This window comes from Littorina saxatilis, linkage group LG1, assembly GCF_037325665.1.
Source record: "Littorina saxatilis isolate snail1 linkage group LG1, US_GU_Lsax_2.0, whole genome shotgun sequence".
In the NCBI taxonomy this organism is placed as follows: Eukaryota; Metazoa; Mollusca; class Gastropoda; order Littorinimorpha; family Littorinidae; genus Littorina; species Littorina saxatilis.
The window spans coordinates 78,678,421-78,697,186 of NC_090245.1; the positions used below are offsets into that span (position 1 = coordinate 78,678,421).

The window sequence follows — 18,766 nt, forward strand, 5'->3', positions numbered from 1 at the left end:
TTCACTGAGTGCATAAGACACTGGAGTACGCTGAATTTTGTCTCCTTTCTTGAGATGGGTGGTGGGTATCAGGGAACTGTTGGTTGTTTTGTTTTTAGAGTTCAAGTTTAGTTCACTTTTAGCAGGGCAGAACAACACAAAAACAGGCACAACTTGTTTACAGTGACCAAAAAATTGAAGGCACACATGATTTAAAAACAGAAAAAGAAAAAAAGCAGTTAGGGAACTCCTGTTGCTGGCATTGAGAGTGAATTGCGTCATATTTCCTTAGTTGTTTGTTTTTGTGTAAGATAACAAACTGTTACTTTAATTCTTTCTTCCTCACATGCCAGTTGCCTGTGTTGTGAATGAAAGGAAATGAGCTGTGTAAGTGAATGTACAGCACATGTCACAAGTCAAACGAGGAAACAGGTGATGACTGGCAGTTTGGCTCACTGAGTGCGTTTCTTTCCTTTTCGCCTCGTTGATATGGATCACTGCTTTACTGGGTTTTTAAGTCCTGTTATCAGACCTAGTGCAGAATGCTGCATTATTCTCACATCTTGGTTTAGTGCCGTTTGAGTGAAAAGATAGGGTTGAGGCTGTAGACACTGTTTTGTTTGAGTCCAGGCAGGCAAGTGTTGTTTTGGATTGTTGCTTCTGAAGATTCACTAGGTTTCTTGTTTGTTTGTTTGTTTGAAGCTTGTTGTCTTTGTTGTGTTCTGGGTGTCCTAATTTGATGTATATGTCTTGGGTTTAATGCCATTGATAAAGAGGGAGTTATTTTGTGTACTTTTCCTTGTGTGCTTACTTTGAGACTTTTTACTATTTGATTTGTTACGCGTTTTGTCTTTCAAGGGGACTCGTTTAAAATGTCACTGTTTTTATGTAATCTTTTTTTCAGAGATGTGATATTTTTTCTAAGAGGTGTGTCTCACTTTTGCTTTTTAGTTCACTTTGCAGAGGGAACGTACCTGCTTTCTCTTAAAAGAAAAAGAAGTGTTGCTGTTTTGCAAGCATATTACTTGGCTGACATCCTTTCTTAACAACATATTTTTGTTTGTTCCAGTATCACGGACACTATTTCGGTATCACTCGAGTCTCTTGATGCAGGTAAGAATTTTGGGAGACTTCAGTGTGATCTGTTCTCTGCATCTGTGTGTGCTTTGTACGGTGTCCTCTTTGATATCTGAGTCTACTTCTTGTTGTTACTGCTGTAGGTGTGTGAATGCAAACGCAAGTGTGCATGTGTCTTTCTGCCTGTCTGTGTCTGAATGTGTTCAACTCTGTACTTTCTCCTTGTCTGTGAGTGTGTGTTTGCGTTTTGTCTTTGTGTGTTTTTGACACATTGGTGGGGGTGTGGGTGTGATTGTTTTCATAATGTGTTTCAGTTCTGTATACCTTGTCCCTGTGACAGTAGCATATAGTCAGTCTTGGCATATGCATGCAAACACAAACAATCATCTGAGGGCATTGTCGGGGCTCAATCAGAACACTTTTTTTCCACTGAAAAAACACACAAAAACATTCGCAGAACAGTCTGTGTGTTCTATTTCTTAATGCAGTAATATTATCAGCAACTACTCATCGGGCCACAAAAGTTTTTGTTGTAACAGTTTGACATGTTGTATCTGCTTTTTTGCAGTGATACCATCAGAGACGCACTTTCTGGAGGAGGAGCCAGACCTGATGCTGGGCGTGGAGGAACAGGAAACATGGAGCGCCACTGTCGACCGCAAGGTCAGTTCACTCATTACACAACAACAATGGTCACTGCGCGTCAGAGCGATAGATAGAAAGACCAAAAAAATAATGTACTCACAACGATTAATATGAAACAAAAGTCAACAACGTTTCAACCCCAGGGCACATACACAAAGTAGAAAAAAGAAAAAGACGGACAATAGAACAGAAAGAAGAACTGATGAAACGAATTACCAACCAAAACAAACAGAGAGGTGGTGGTGGTGGTGGTGGTGGTGGTGGTGGTAGTTGTACATTGACGTATTGAAAGAGGTGTAGCATGCAGAAGATGTGTTAGTTTTTTTTACTTCTGAAGTAAAATACAGCCTGAACACTGTTGTAGGTTGTAGTCTTTTGCTTCATACTCCTGCTGATGGTAATGTATGTTCTAATTGCCACCATTACACTTCACCATTCAGGCAATGAAAAAAGTATCGTCATAGTTAACTCTTATCCTGCCTGACCCCTGACCGTTTTCATTTTCACAGACCCTGAAGAAGATGACGGACAAGGACGTCAGGCGACAGGACACTATCTGGGGTGAGTGTTCTACCTATACACCTGTGAAGGCATGAATGAGTGAATGAATAAACAGAAAGACAGAAGGATGGATGAATGAAGAATGACGAAAATAAATAATGAATTAATTCATTTGTGATCTTTACAGGTCATTGTAATGGGTGCACAACCTGTTAACCGATTAGTTAGTTTTATCTGAAGCTTTACCGAAATTACATTGAAGCAAGGCAGGAAACATCTTGCTCAGCATTTGGAATGGTTTATAAGATGTCAGGTGATGGTACAAGAAGATTCCTGGGAGGTGTTCTTCACGTTTCTTTATTACATGTTCTGGGTTAGGTGTATAATGTAGGACAACTGCACGGGAAAAAAAATTAGAAACAGAAGTATAAAGGGTGTGGAATAATTGCTTGAGGGTGAAACAATTTGCTGCGTAGACATTTTGTTGGATGAGTGAAATACTGTTTCTGCTCTTGTTGATTGATTGATTGATTTTTCTCTTTTCCCTTTCAGAACTGATACAAACAGAGAAGCAGTACGTGAAGAGGTTGAAGATTATGCAGAAGGTAGGGCTCATTGTATATTGTGAACAAGATTGTGCAGGTACCAGTGTAGATAGGTATTCTTCTTCTTCAGCGTTTCAGAATGTTCTGGTTACCTGTGAGCTCGTTTGCCCATTTGGGTTCCCCACACTGTACTCTGAGAGCATAGTCAGCTTCACTCCGCTTTCATTGAGTAGGCATGCTGGGTATTTTCTTGTTTCCATAACCCACCGAACTCTGACATGGATTACAGGATCTTTTCCGTGCACACTTGGTCTTGTGCTTGCATGTACACACGAAGGGGGTTAAGTCACTAGCAGGTCTGCACAGAAGTTGACATGGGAGATCGGAAAAATCTCCACTCTTAACCCACCAGGCGGTAGCGACCGGGATTCGAACTTCCGACCTCCCGAGTAGGAGGCCGATGTCTTACCAACACGCCACTGCGCCCGTCGTAGATAGGTATAACTGCGCAGAACACAGAAAAGTTAACGAAGAGAAAATTTGGCAGGGACCCAGTCAGCATGGTGTGTATTTGAAATGTTGATAAATATCTCTGTGACGGCTCACCTGACTGTGCCAATTTTCTTCTGTGTTCAAACACTGTCCAGACGGATGCAGTGGCCTAGAGGATAAGACATCCGCCTCCTATGCGGAAGGTCACGGGTTTGAATTCCGGCCGCACCTGGTGGGTTACGGGTGGAGATTTTTCTGATCTCCCAGGTTTAACTTATGTGCAGACCTGCTAGTGCCTTATCCCCCTTCTGCCCACCTACTGCAGTATTACACATTTCTTAGTCATATGCCTGTCTGTCCAGATTGTATGTTCATAAAGTCTGAAAGCTTACCTCAATGCACCCCTTCGGAGTTTCGAGTGCGCATGCGCGGCTAGTCACATTTTTGGCGGCAGGGGGCGCTCCGTTGTACCAAACACACTCGAGATCCATTCCTCTTAAATCATGAAACTATCGTGGGACAAAAACCACAGAAATATCAAAGAGATAAGAGCTTACAAGGGAAAACTTGAACGCAATCGGCAATGTACCTCTTCTGAAGACCTCGTGTTTGGTACAATTTGCAATCCCAGCATGCAATGCGCGGACTCTCGCCTGAGACTCCGAAAGGCTGTATTGTGAGAACCTCTCTGTTTTTCAACCTGATTTTCCAAGATTGTTTGGAGGTAGATGACACTGTGATAAATGTGTGTCTTGTGTTGCCGTTGTGATTAGACTTTATGATAAATGTGTGTCTTGTGTTGCAGTTGTGATGAGACTTTATGATAAATGTGTGTCTTGTGTTGCAGTTGTGATGAGACTTTATGATAAATGTGTGTCTTGTGTTGCAGTTGCTTCGCGACCCCATGCTGACCGAGCTGGGTCTGACCTTGGATCAGACGGAGCGCTTGTTTCCACGACTGGATGAGCTGTTTGAGCTTCATGCCGCCTTCCTGCGATCTCTCCTGGCCCTGCAGACCATTAACGAAGACCGCAGCGTTGATGAGATTGGCTTGACCCTTCTCAAACAGGTCAGTGAGAAAGAAATAATGTTCATCCAAAAACAAAGACATCCTGAAATGTAACGATGACAGCAAAGAAGATATTGCTGACTCCCTCTGTCCTGAAGTACCTTTTTACTGTAAAAAATGAAATCCACACTGACCACAGTTTCAAAAACTGTATTGCTACCAGTTACTTTCAGTAACATGCATGTTGTGCTTTGTTTTTTGTGTTAAAACAGACTCTTGGCACAGTTGTACATGGGAGCTTGAGGCTAGAAGAGCCTGAAGCTATAATTGTGGCAATTTGACGTTATGAGAGAAAAATTGAAGTCTGATGCTATGGAAAGTAAAGAATCCATACCAAGGTATGGATATTTCACAAAAAGTTCATACCGCTTGAATACTCCATAAGCATCCATGTGTCTCAAAAATGTACTGTCTTTTCATACTTGCATACTGACAAAAGTGTTGTACCTTTTTTCTGTGTTTGTACAGTTCGCAGATACGACAGCAGACAGGATGAAATCTATTTACGGCGTGTTCTGCAGTAAGCACACAGAGGCCATTCAGCTCTACAAGGAGATTGCCAAGACCGACAGAAAGTTCCAAAATTTCTGCAGGGTACAAACATTTGTTGTACTTGTGTTATGGATGAAGAACTGAACTGACTTTTCAAAGAAATCCAAAACAGATTACAAAGTATTTTGTTGAATCTACTATCAAACGCTCCATGTATGTGCCTTTCTTGTTTTTTGACTCTTGACTTTTCAAAGTTTGTATGCTTGGTTTCTCTTTATTTGAGTGATGGTTTTCCCTTTGGACTGAACCAATTTTATTTGACTCATTTATATGAGTTGGTTTGGAGATTGAAATAAATTGAGCAAATGTTTCTGTTGTGTATGAGACTTGTGTTTGTCCTAGACTAATCTACTTTGTGTTATTGCATGACTTTGATTGTACTTGATAGATCAACTGCAAATGAAGGGGAAAGAACACTAGAAGTAATCAGTGTGTGTCTGTGATTTGTGTTGTACAGAAAACATGCAACCTCCCTGTGTGTGAGAAGCGAGAAGTACCCGACTTAATCCTGGGCGTGACAGTGCGTCTGTCCAAGTACCCCATCCTCATTGAGACGATCTTCAAGCGTACCAAAGGTCAGTTTACTAAACACTGTCATGCATTTTTCTCTCAGTATAGGGCTGATATAGTTTTTGACTCGCGTGAGTAACCAGCGAGTCTTAGTAATGAGCAGTGTCTATGTCAGTAGGGTCGAGTTTGGATAAAAAAAGATATAAAATTGTAATATTTTTTCAATGTCTATAGAGCTAGAGCAGCAGATAATTTGTTTCTGATTCACATTACTGATGACAAAGGTGATTCATGTGAGAATTTGCTTTTCGTGTCCAATGCTGGTTCTACCTGTTGAAACAAATCATCAACTTTTTGTGTCAGGAAGTCAGGCAAAATGCCTCAAAGAAAAATAAAACTTCAGACAAAGCAGTTCACTAGAAATTTGTCGCTCTATCTCTTGTTATTGATTTTAACCCTGGTACCGTTTGTAGTTGCATGTTTGATCTTGTTGTGGTCTGGGTAGTATGATACACAGTGCAGTCCATGTCAGTGGGGTGGGGAGATCTGGGGAAACTACAAAAAGAACTTTTAGAAGAGAATGTTAGAAAATGATTTTTGTTTTTTGTTTTGTTGAAATTGTTCTGATTTGGAGCTTTATGCCTTGATGACGATCATAAAAATGAAATTGATGATGATGATGATGGTGAAGATGATGTTGAGATGATGATGGCGATGGTAATGATGATGATGGTATTGATGATGATGGTATTGATGATGATGATGAAAATGATGATATTTTCTGCCATGCAGACAAGAAGGACAGAGAGCAGCTGAGCCAGGCCCTGCAGCACAGCAAGGTGGTGGTCAACGGAGTGGACGCCCAAGTGGCTTCCTACGAAAAGCTCATGGATATCTACAGGGCTTTTGACTCCCGCACCACTATGTACCAGAACAAAAAGTTCAAGGTATGTGCCAGCTTTTTGAGGACTTTTTAGAGAATGTTCATATAAAAGTGACAGTTTTCTTCTTTTGCTGAGGATGTTGCTTTGTTTACATTTTTTTCCCTCCCTTCCTTCCCTTGTTTTTTCCAAGCATCAGTCCTCTCCTTCTCTCTTTCCATCTGTGCCCGCCTCCCCTTCTCCCCTTACCTTTCCATCTGTGCCCGCCTCCCCTTCTCCCCTTACCTTTCCTTCTGTGCCCGCCTCCCCTTCTGTCCTTACCTTTCCTTCTGTGCCCGCCTCCCCTTCTCCCCTTACCTTTCCTTCTGTGCCCGCCTCCCCTTCTCCCCTTACCTTTCCTTCTGTGCCCGCCTCCCCTTCTGTCCTTACCTTTCCTTCTGTGCCCGCCTCCCCTTCTCCCCTTACCTTTCCTTCTGTGCCCGCCTCCCCTTCTCCCCTTACCTTTCCTTCTGTGCCCGCCTCCCCTTCTGTCCTTACCTTTCCTTCTGTGCCCGCCTCCCCTTCTGTCCTTACCTTTCCTTCTGTGCCCGCCTCCCCTTCTTCCCTTACCTTTCCTTCTGTGCCCGCCTCCCCTTCTCCCCTTACCTTTCCTTCTGTGCCCGCCTCCCCTTCTGTCCTTACCTTTCCATCTGTGCCCGCCTCCCCTTCTGTCCTTACCTTTCCATCTGTGTCCGCCTCCCCTTCTCCCCTTACCTTTCCACCTGTGCCCGCCTCCCCTTCTCCCCTTACCTTTCCATCTGTGCCCGCCTCCCCTTCTCCCCTTACCTTTCCTCTGTGCCCGCCTCCCCTTCTCCCCTTACCTTTCCACCTGTGCCCGCCTCCCCTTCTGTCCTTACCTTTCCATCTGTGCCCGCCTCCCCTTCTCCCCTTACCTTTCCACCTGTGCCCGCCTCCCCTTCTGTCCTTACCTTTCCATCTGTGCTCGCCTCCCCTTCTCCCCTTACCTTTCCACCTGTGCCCGCCTCCCCTTCTCCCCTTACCTTTCCATCTGTGCCCGCCTCCCCTTCTCCCCTTACCTTTCCTCTGTGCCCACCTCCCCTTCTCCCCTTACCTTTCCATCTGTGCCCGCCTCCCCTTCTGTCCTTACCTTTCCATCTGTGCCCGCCTCCCCTTCTCCCCTTACCTTTCCATCTGTGCCCGCCTCCCCTTCTCCCCTTACCTTTCCATCTGTGCCCGCCTCCCCTTCTCCCCTTACCTTTCCATCTGTGCCCGCCTCCCCTTCTCCCCTTACCTTTCCATCTGTGCCCGCCTCCCCTTCTCCCCTTACCTTTCCATCTGTGCCCGCCTCCCCTTCTCCCTTTACCTTTCCTTGACAGAATCTGTCCTGTGTGCAGTTCTTTTGATCTTTTTATGCTTGTAATCTTGTGCAAATAAATATTTTACCAAAAATAAAAAGTTAAAACAGTAAAAAGAAACAAAGTCTGTCTGTCACTGTCCCTGTCTGTGTGTGTGTGAGTGTCTCTCTCTCTCTCTCTCTCTCTCTCTCTCTCTCTCTCTCTCTCTTTTTCTCTCTCTCTCTCTCTCCCCCCTCCCTCCCCTCTCTCTCTCCCGCCCTCCCAGAGTAATTATAAACATGTTCTCATCATTCTGTGTGTGATTGCAGCGTCAGGACCTGATGAGCCCAGGCCGCCGATTGCTGCATGCAGGGCACATCGGGTGGAAGACGGCCCGCAGTCGTGTGATAGACATCTACACCGTGGTGCTGACAGACATCATGGTCTTCCTGCAGAAGAACGAACAGAAGTACACCTTCTTCCTCCAGGATAACAAGGTCACTCATGTGGAACAGTCCTTTACGCCAATCCTTAATTGAGCCTGAAGTCGACTCGAGAAGACTTTGTGAAGTCTTTTAACCAAAGATTCAGTGCTAAAGCTTTGTGCGGCCAGCTTCGCAAAGTAGACTTCACGTAGTCGACTTTGCCCAGTTTAGGACAGGCTTTACTCTTGACATACAAAGCCACGGCTTTAATGTCACAGTAATCGTTGACAGGCAGGTTAGATACTTGGGAGAATTATTTTATGTTAATCGATAATAATAATAGTATAACAACTGGACATGCAGAATACAAAGATTTGAAAACAAAAATATGCCTGTGTCTTTTCACTAAGCATTTAGCACATATCCTTCTTTGTTATTCTAACTGCTCATATTAGAAACAGTGCCGTGCAGTCATTGTGTTGTTTTGCTGTTCAAAGAAAAGCTGGCCACTGCATTTCGTTGTAACTCTTAGTCAAGAAAGCATTGAACTTTTTTGGTCTAACTTGAACATGAATGCATTTCAGTCATGCGTGGTACCACTCAACAAGTTACTGGTGCGAGAAAAACGCGATGAGAGGGACAGCCACGGGATTTACGTCATCAGTCAGAACAAAACAGAGCCAGAGATGTACGAGTTAGTGTGTCGCACGCGTGACGATCGAGACAATTGGCTCAAGATTCTGCAAGACGCCATCAAAAGCAGCCCCGAAGAAGGTGAGATTTGTCAAAGTTTTGAGCGTAAGTCTATGTCTCTTTTCAGCAGTAGTTTTACCAACAATAAAAGTATAAAATTTGAAAGAGAGCAGGCTCCGAAACCATAGCTTCGAGTTGTCCTTTTGCACAATTTTACCAACAATAAAAGTATGAAATATGAAAGAGAGCAGGCTCAAAACCATAGCTTGGAGTTGTCCTTTTGCACAATTTTACCAACAATAAAAGTATGAAATATGAAAGAGAGCAGGCTCCGAAACCATAGCTTGGAGTTGTCCTTTTGCACAATTTTACCAACAATAAAAGTATGAAATATGAAAGAGAGCAGGCTCCGAAACCATAGCTTGGAGTTGTCCTTTTGCACAATTTTACCAACAATAAAAGAATGAAATATGAAAGAGAGCAGGCTCAAAACCATAGCTTGGAGTTGTTCTTTTGCACAATTTTACCAACAATAAAAGAATGAAATATGAAAGAGAGCAGGCTCAAAACCATAGCTTGGAGTTGTCCTTTTGCTCAATTTTACCAACAATAAAAGTATGAAATATGAAAGAGCAGGCTCCAAAACCATAGGTGAGAATTTTTATTTTGCACAGATGAAAAAAGAGACCACTGGTTGTTGAATATTATACCAGAAGCCTTCATAAATTGTCTATGAAAAGCTATATTGTGTGTAAAAGGAAAAGTGCTAAATATGAACTTGATCTGGTGTCTCTTTTCAGTTTTACTTTTTTCCCCCCAGAAATGTTGTACTATTGGCAGGGGTTAATATGTCAATGCCTGAAGGTGAAATTAGCCAGCTTCAAAGTACGTTGTCTGAGGAAAATAAAGGTGTCAATCAAAGAAGAGTAAGCAGTAATCCCATAGAATTGATGGCTTACAGAATTGTTTAGGCAGAGTTTTATACCCCACATGCAGCCATGCCTTGAGGAACATCAGACTTGTAAAACTTACAGTTAGAAATAAATGTTTCCTATGGTAATGGGACGATTTGACCCATTAGTTACTGATGTTGTAAAATGTGTGTCAACAGAGGAGATACAGCAGCAACAAACAGAGGTGGTGGTGCCAGAAGAGGAGAGGAGAAAACAGGAGGAGAAGTCCAAGAAAGTCAAAGATATTATCGGTGAGTAGATCTTGTTGTCTTCTTCGTGCATTGTATGTGCTAGCGTGGAGCTGATGAGGCTAATTCAAAATGCCACTAATACAAACATTGATAGAACTCATTGATTTGAGTGTGCTGCTGACATGTTGTCTGCCAGGTGAAGTTTGATTTTGGTGACAAAGTTGGAAGGTGGCTTTGTTCCTGTTATTAAGATTATTATATTTAAGATTGAAAGGCGCTTATAACTATTTTAGGATTTGCGCCCTATAAATACCCTTATTATTATTACTATTAATAATTTGTCATGTGCCTGATGTCCTATTGTGCGTGTGTGTGTTTATGTGTGTGTTTATGTATGGATATTTGTTCATGCATACGTGTGTATGCATAATACAAATTTTTAAAAAACCCACATACTTAATATTGACATCACTCTCCTAACATTTGCTCTGTGTGTTTGTGTGTACAGACCAGCTTCACCAGAGGGACAGTGACATCAAGACACTGTGCGAGCAGAAGAACCATCTGATGTTGGAACTGATGGAGTTCTCGGCCATGCGGGAAGATGGCACCAACTCTGTGAGTACCCACATTCTGCACCTTCAAACTTCACACAGCAGAATACACTTTTTTTGTTCTATTTTTTGTTCATTACTTTATTGTCCCATGGCTGGAAAATTTGGGTCGCTTCCTCCCAGTGGAAAGCTAGCAGCAACAGAGTCGCGCTACCCAGGTGTATGCATGTTTAGGTGTAATCAGTCACCTACACTTATGGTAGAATGACCGAGGTCTTTTACGTGCCACAGTGGTGACCTGGGAGTGGAACATGGATACCATCTCTGAGTCTGCACATAAAGTTGACCTGTGCCGTCCTGGCCCGGATTCGAACCTGTGACCTTCGGATCACAAGTCCAGTGCTCTACCAACTAAACTACCGGGCCCCCATATATACATTGCATATTAACTCCACCTGTCCTAAGAAGGAACAATACATCCAAAGAGGATGTAAAATGTCCGAAAAGTCCGACAGAATGAACATAAATTAAGAATCAATCTGACATTTTTATTTAGGAAGTCTGGTTGCCGAGAAAGAACAAGAAAACTGTCAAGTGTAGAGGAGAATCGCTTTGATTTAAATGTGCATGGAAGCATCAGAAGCATATTTTTTGTATGGAACTTGGTTGAATGAGCTTAAAATGTATTTGGAAAACCCCCAAAATAATTTGCTTTTGGTATAGGTTTGCCATGAAGTGGCTTAAATCAGTGACACTTTACCTGATCTGTGCGTCAGGAAGTCTATTTATATTTTGCTTGTCCTATTTTAGTTCTCAGCTTCAGTGTGTGTTCCATGCATTTCTGCATAAGTTTCTTGGTCTTTGTCTTCATTTTCTTGACTTGCGTTTTTGGTGTGTTTCAGCGACCCAGCTCACAATATGATCTCAACGGTGGTACATCTCAGGAAGTTGTGCAGGCAGCCATGCAAGAGGGTGAGCATTTGCCTGCTTTCTTTGTACTGTTCTCTCTTAGTGCCTGGTGATAAAGTAAGACTCGCAGAGCGGGATAAAGCAGTTTTGTTTTTTGATGTGGCACTACAGGTAATTTTAATTTAATTTTTGACTCACATGCGAAGCAAAAGTGAGTCTATGTACTCACCCGAGTCGTCCGTCCGTCCGTGTCCCCGCCGTCCGTCCGGGTCCGTCCGGAAAACTTTAACGTTGGATATTTCTTGGACACTATTCAGTCTATCAGTACCAAATTTGGCAAGATGGTGTATGATGACAAGGCCCCAAAAAACATACATAGCATCTTGACCTTGCTTCAAGGTCAAGGTCGCAGGGGCCATAAATGTTGTCTAAAAAACAGCTATTTTTCCCATTTTTCCCATTTTCTCTGAAGTTTTTGAGATTGAATACCTCACCTATATATGATATATAGGGCAAAGTAAGCCCCATCTTTTGATACCAGTTTGGTTTACCTTGCTTCAAGGTCAAGGTCACAGGAGCTCTTCAAAGTTGGATTGTATACATATTTTGAAGTGACCTTGACCCTGAACTATGGAAGATAACTGTTTCAAACTTAAAAATTATGTGGGGCACATGTTATGCTTTCATCATAAGACACATTTGGTCACATATGATCAAGGTCAAGGTCACTTTGACCCTTATGAAATGTGACCAAAATAAGGTAGTGAACCACTAAAAGTGACCATATCTCATGGTAGAAAGAGCCAATAAGCACCATTGTACTTCCTATGTCTTGAATTAACAGGTTTGTGTTGCATGACCTTGGATGACCTTGACTTTGGGTCACATGTATTTTGGTAGGAAAAATGTGTAAAGCAGTTCTTAGAGTATGATGTCATTGCTAGGTTTAGTTATTTGACCTTGACCCTGAAGGTCAAGGTCATGTAAAGGTCAAGGTCAAGCATGTGAGTCGTATGGGCTTTGCCCTTCTTGTTCTAAAGTTGCTCATGGAGGCTTGGTTTCTTGGAGAATGTGTCCATGTATCCTTACCTCGCTGTGAATGCTTCTCTTCTCAGATACAAAAAGTAATAACAGTAAGAAATTTACCCTTGTCTGTGTGTTGCAGCATCGCGCCTGACGACGATACTACAGGGTCCAGGCTCACAGCTCAGTCGTAGCGTCAGCAGTGCCGGGGAGCATGTCAGTATGTCCTACGTCAACGTGCCCATGCCAAAACGCGCGGAGACTTTCGCCGGCTTTGACACCTCTTTCGAGGCACCCAAATGTAAGTGAGGCTTAAGGTTCGGGTTGTTTATGCAACAGATATTGCTGTCCATAAAAAAGAGCAAATTTGAAATGTCTCAGGCATTTTCTTTAGGATTCCCAGCTGAGAAATATGGAGACACTGAAGCCACTACATTTCCTGAGTTCATGTCGTTGTTAGTCTTTCAGAGTCGTTCATTCCCTATGATGGCATCGTTGTGGCACTTTGTTAATTTATCACATGATGCACTGCCCCCAGGAAGATCAAGATTTTATGCACACATTTTTTCTGAGGAAATGGGCTGAAGAAAAAGAAGACATACAAATGACCTGGCTCACTTGGCAGGCTGTTGAGAACCGAAAGAAATTGATGGCTTTGTCTTCTTGTCTTCAGCAAAATGAGAGAGACCTTTATAAGCTTTTAGTCAACACCCTGGCATTTGTGTTTTGTGTGCGTGTTTTTTGTGGAGTGTGAAGAGAGTGATGTGTGTGCAGCGGGTGCCCTGTTGAAGAAGCGGTTCATACAGCAGTATGGTGATGAGGAAGGGCGGTGTCCCAGTGATCTGTCTCTGCACAACGCCGACACCATTCCTGAGGTATGTGGATATGGAAATACACCCTGCCCGCCCCTTTCCACTGCCTCCCTTACTCTCTCTACTCTTTTTCCTCATTGTCTTTTTTCATCTCTCTCTCTCTCTCTCTCTCTCTCTCTCTCTCTCTCTCTCTCTCTCTCTCTCTCTCTCTCTCTCTCTTTCGCTCTTTCTTTTTCAAGACGAAAAATTGTAGTAAAGGCTTGGCAATGCTTTGCAGTTTTCTTTAGCAACTATATTGAATATTGACTTGTGTTACTTGAAAAACAAGTGAGACTTGGGTTTTGAAAGGGGAGTGGTTTTCAGATCTCAGAAACTGATACTCATTGTGGAAGTTGGTATTTCAGCACAGAAGACACGGGTCACATAAATAAAACTGTGGTAATCGTTTTGCCAAACTGATTTTAAGATGAATGCATCTCTTCTGTTACAGGACTCTGTGATCTCGACAGACAGCCGCTTCGGCAGTCAGCCAGGCCTGTCCCCCCAGTCCCTCCCTTCCTCCTCCAACTCCTCCCTCCCCCGCGGGTCCCCCCAGGCCTGGGACACTTCGCCGGGGGAGGGGGAGGTTCGGCCAGGAATGGATATCAGCGACCATGGCTCCATGGGGGAACTGTCGGTTTCTTCCGTATCCTCCCTACAGCAGCCGGCCCAACCCACGTCCGCTGAGCAGATGCTGTCTGTGGTGCAGCTGGTCAAATACCTGCATAACCTCATGGTCAGTGGAATCAGGAGTTGGGTGGGGATGCGGAATTGTCTTGTTTTTGAGATCTGTTTTTGCCTGTGAAATTCCTGGTTAACTCAAGACCCCCCTCACTGACATGGACAGACACAGACACAAACATGCATGCATCACTCAGCACACACCCACACCTCACACATACCAAATCATGTAGACACACACGCACCTCATACAGATACACTCACTCACTCACTCACTCACTCAAGCACTAACCCCCCCCCACCTCCACCCCACCCCACTCCCCCAAAAAGTAAACAAGTCGCGTAAGGCGAAAATACAATATTTAGTCAAGTAGCTGTCGAACTCACAGAATGAAACTGAACGCAATGCCATTTTTCATCAAGACCGTATACTCGTAGCATCGTCACTCCACCGCTCATGGCAAAGGCAGTGAAATTGACAAGAAGAGCGGGGTAGTAGTTGCGCTAAGAAGGATAGCACGCTTTTCTGTACCTCTCTTTGTTTTAACTTTCTGAGCGTGTTTTTAATCCAAACATATCATATCAATATGTTTTTGGAATCAGGAACCGACAAGGAATAAGGTGAAAGTGTTTTTAAATTGATTTGGACAATTTAATTTTGATAATAATTTTTATATATTTAATTTTCAGAGGTTGTTTTTAATCCGAATATAACATATTTATATGTTTTTGGAATCAGCAAATGATGGAGAATAAGATAAACGTAAATTTGGATCGTTTTATAAATTTTTATTTTTTTTTACAATTTTCCGATTTTTAATGACCAAAGTCATTAATTAATTTTTAAGCCACCAAGCTGAAATGCAATACCGAAGTCCGGGCTTCGTCGAAGATTACTTGACCAAAATTTCAACCAATTTGGTTGAAAAATGAGGGCGTGACAGTGCCGCCTCAACTTTCACGAAAAGCCGGATATGACGTCATCAAAGACATTTATCAAAAAAGTGAAAAAAACGTTCGGGGATTTCATACCCAGGAACTCTCATGTCAAATTTCATAAAGATCGGTCCAGTAGTTTAGTCTGAATCGCTCTACACACACACACAGACACACAGACACACGCACATACACCACGACCCTCGTTTCGATTCCCCCTCGATGTTAAAATATTTAGTCAAAACTTGACTAAATATAAAAAGGTGTACCTTTTGAACGAGAAGCATGTTTCTACTGAAAAGAATCATGAGAGTGAGAAGCAGTTAAAGCCCTAGCCTGACACAGTAAACTGACTTTTTACTTTAACATCTGCTGATCCAAATCAGGTTTTTTTACACGGTTGTTGAAATATCATCTTGTAACCTTTCTCCCATCAGAACCTGACGGCCAAACAGACGACGACGGTGGAATGCCTGAGAGCAGAGCTGGGAGAGGCCAAGGAGGAGATCTCCAAACTGTCACAGGACATGCACGGTCAGCGACGCTCAGGCTCGGTCTACAGGCACAACCAGCTGGAAGAACTGCGCAACATTCAGGTACAGTGAGACCTCCAAAAATGTGAGAAAATCGGGCCTTAAAAAGGAGGGAGTCCTAAAATGGGGGTAAATGTACAGAAGTACTAAAGAGAAAATGTGAAAAAGTAAGGTTGTAAAAGTCTTCAATTGCAATAGGGGGAAGTCTTACATTGGGGGAAGTCTTACATTGGGGGAAGTCTTACATTGGGGGAAGTCTTACATTGGGGGAAGTCTTCCATTGGGGGAAGCCTTACATTGGGGGAAGTCTTACATTGGGGGAAGTCTTCAATTGAGGGAAGTCTTCAATTGGGGGAAGTCTTACATTGGGGGTCTTACATTGGGGGAAGTCTTACATTGGGGGAAGTCTTCCATTGGGGGAAGTCTTCCATTGGGGGGTCCGAAAGGGGAGTTCCATTGATTAATATAGACCAACTGTGGAAATAACTCTGTCAGGTTTGTATGGGTTGTCAAAGAGTGAATACTTCTGCTTTTAATGAGGCAAGCTTTCCACACATGCTCCTAGTCTACACGTGCAGACCTGTTTACCCTTACGATTTTGGCGTAATTTATTACGATTTTCTGCAAAAAATACGCCATTCCGCTATCCGTGTCAAGACTACGATTTTCATAAATAAAAAAAATGTAAAAAATTTTTTTTTTTTTTTAATCAATTCACATGTTTGGCATTGTTTTTTCAATGGCAAAATGGGGTGAAAAAGCACAGGATTGACCAGAGATCATGTCTGTCTGATAAGACGCTGGAGAGCCTTATTCTAGTGGTGAAGTCTCGCCCTCACTCATTCGGCAAGCGCAAGTACAGTAGAGAAGCGCTTGACACACTGAAAAAGGCCTACTACGAGCAAAAGAAAAAGAATCAGTGATGCATGTGCTTTTGATGTGATCTTCATTGAAATTATGATGACTTAGTCTACTTGCCAAAAAGAGTACCTGGAAATGTCTGTTCCTGTAAACTTTTATGACGGAAATGTAATCTATAGGGTATGTAGAGTCAAATTAGCTTGGTTGCCTAAAGATGCACTTTGGGAAATTCTCAGAATCCAAGATGGCCGCCCAACGGTCATCTTGAAGATGGTCATTATATAACTTTTGATCCAGATGGGCTAAAGAGTCGTGTAATACCTCAATATAGGGGTTTTTGATGTCAGCGAGTTCATTTCTGAGGTTGGTTTGTCAATCCTGTCAACAGAATCCAAGATGGCCGCCAAGATGGCCGTCAAAATATCTAAAAACACATTTCTCGCCATATCTGGGTTTCTAAAGCAGCTAGATTCATGATCTTAGTGCTGACCATGTTTCCAAAGGCTGGGAAGCCGTTCTGATATCACCCAGATGCAAGATGGCTGCCAAGATGGCAGGTAAACGTCATTCACGCTCAAATCAATGTCACACAAAAATAAGGAAAACGCCATATTGTTTGTCTTTTGTCTGAAAGAACATGTTAGCATCCAGTTAAAGAGGCAACTTTCAGGACCTCAATCAAGTCCATGTGGGTAAGTCCATGTCCTAAAGCAGTTTAGCTGGCACGCCACGACCGAAATAGAAATCTACTGCTCTAGCGTTACAGCAAACAAACGATTTAAACTTTGAAACCATATCTCCTTCTTCATTGTCAGCTTCTTTCTCGTTTTACTGGTCGTCTTCAACAAACTCCTCCTCTTCCGCCTCCTCCTCCTACTCCTCCTCTTCCTCCTCTTCTTCCTCCTCCTCGTCCTCCTCCTCCACCACAGGCTCATGCTCCGTGTAAGGACTGCAGCAGGCATCTCCTCCCTCGCAATAACAGTATTCAGTGCACGTAAGTCTCCCACTGTGGCAACTGCACTTCTTCTCGCTGCACGCTTTCCCCTCGGCGCTGCAACTACAGCTCACGACATCTAAGAGCTGCTGCGGTGCTATCGGCGCATTAGACAGCGATGGTGTTACAGCACCAGATTCATCGACACCCCATCCGAAGCAGCGGATATCATGAGCCTCGGCTGGTGGATCTTTCTGGTCTGCTGCCTTCCACAACATCATCTGCAGATGTGCTCGGAGAGCATGCAGCCTCAGGTTGCAATCTGTTGGTCGTAGCCTCTTCAGAGGTGGTGGTTTATTCCTGCTCAGATACAGTTTGGATCTTGCACCATTGAGGGACTTGGCCTTCTTCTGACTGTACAGCGCGAGGAAGAATGAGTCGGCAGTGGCCTTAAGTTGGTCATGACTGACGTCTGGCTCCCCAAGGACATCTTGCAGGCCTGGGATGTCGCTGTTTCCAAGCACCTTGAGCGCCGACTTCTTGCCCTTGTAACAGGGGTACGACACGGTGTCGCAGCCCGATAAGGCGTGCATGCCGAGTAGCTGACCACACTTGTCCCCCAATTTGTCCACTGTTGCGCGAATGTCACGCACCGTGCCGTCCCACTTCTCCATCTGGATGCTCTTCTGTATCCTCTTCCTCCATGCCCAGTACACGAGAAGGACGAACACATCAGTGTCGTCACACAGCACCCTGATCGTCTCCGACCCGCCTGCTGCAGCCTTCAGCATGTAGCTGCACAGCGTGATATCCGCCTCCTCATGAGTGACAAGACAATCGAAACTGCTGACAAGCTCCACGTTGTTCTGTAGAGGATATCCACAGAGGATGTTGCTGAGGAGGCGTTTGTTGTTGGCGTTCTTCATGATAGCTTCTCTGTGTGGGAGGGGGGTTGTGGGTGTCAGACGGAAGTCCTTTGATCCTTCCCCTGACCTCCTCATCCTCTCGTGGTCCTTCGCAGTTGGCTGATTCTCATGGTACCTGTCAAACAACACCAGTTTCTGTGCTGCTGGAGGATAGCGGCTCAGTCGAGCGCCGAAACTCGCGACAAGATCTCCTGCTGTCCCCGCAACAGGCCACACAACATGGTACAGGAGCTGGCTGGCGTCGACCAGCACCACGTCTGGTGCAGGTGCGTTGTTTACCGGCACACCAAGACACTTGACGAGCACAGCCTTGTCTCCTTTCCTCAAACACCCGAACTTGTCGATGAGAGATGGAGGTACGGGACTGAGTTCGTACTTGAAGATGTCTTTCGCCTTCACACCACGTTGTTGCCCAATGATCTGAAGCCGTACGAATAATGTTTCAATGTCAAAGATGGCCTTGTCTTTCACAACCACTACTTTTTTCATCTCCTGCATGGTCTTCACTTTCCTCTCGATCGGGCCATGGAATGTGCCGTGAAGCGAAGCGGCGAACTGCTCACTTTGAGTGCTGCCGATCTTCAGTGCATCTTGGACATTTACTTTTGCTGGCGCGATCTGCCCGTTGACGATGTTGTACAGGTCAGTGGAATCAACAATGAGAGGGTGCGAGTGCTTCTGCAGTTCCTCTGCAATCTTCGTCCGGTCTGC

The 18,766-nt window shown here is 43.9% G+C and overlaps 1 protein-coding gene across 3 annotated transcripts in view; it reads left to right on the plus strand.

The window, feature by feature from the left end:
* Positions 1 to 18,766, plus strand: part of LOC138980470 (rho guanine nucleotide exchange factor 18-like) — a 43,187-nt gene that overhangs the window by 16,142 nt on the left and 8,279 nt on the right. For all 3 annotated transcript variants that reach the window (XM_070353348.1, XM_070353357.1, XM_070353361.1), the window contains 17 exons: positions 1,049 to 1,092; positions 1,625 to 1,719; positions 2,211 to 2,262; positions 2,755 to 2,807; positions 4,129 to 4,308; positions 4,777 to 4,902; positions 5,318 to 5,435; positions 6,163 to 6,317; positions 7,915 to 8,082; positions 8,595 to 8,784; positions 9,815 to 9,907; positions 10,356 to 10,465; positions 11,304 to 11,373; positions 12,476 to 12,634; positions 13,108 to 13,208; positions 13,636 to 13,920; positions 15,239 to 15,397. In XM_070353348.1, coding sequence (XP_070209449.1) covers positions 1,049 to 1,092; positions 1,625 to 1,719; positions 2,211 to 2,262; positions 2,755 to 2,807; positions 4,129 to 4,308; positions 4,777 to 4,902; positions 5,318 to 5,435; positions 6,163 to 6,317; positions 7,915 to 8,082; positions 8,595 to 8,784; positions 9,815 to 9,907; positions 10,356 to 10,465; positions 11,304 to 11,373; positions 12,476 to 12,634; positions 13,108 to 13,208; positions 13,636 to 13,920; positions 15,239 to 15,397 — 2,158 coding nt within the window. The remainder of the gene's footprint in view (positions 1 to 1,048; positions 1,093 to 1,624; positions 1,720 to 2,210; positions 2,263 to 2,754; positions 2,808 to 4,128; positions 4,309 to 4,776; positions 4,903 to 5,317; positions 5,436 to 6,162; positions 6,318 to 7,914; positions 8,083 to 8,594; positions 8,785 to 9,814; positions 9,908 to 10,355; positions 10,466 to 11,303; positions 11,374 to 12,475; positions 12,635 to 13,107; positions 13,209 to 13,635; positions 13,921 to 15,238; positions 15,398 to 18,766) is intronic.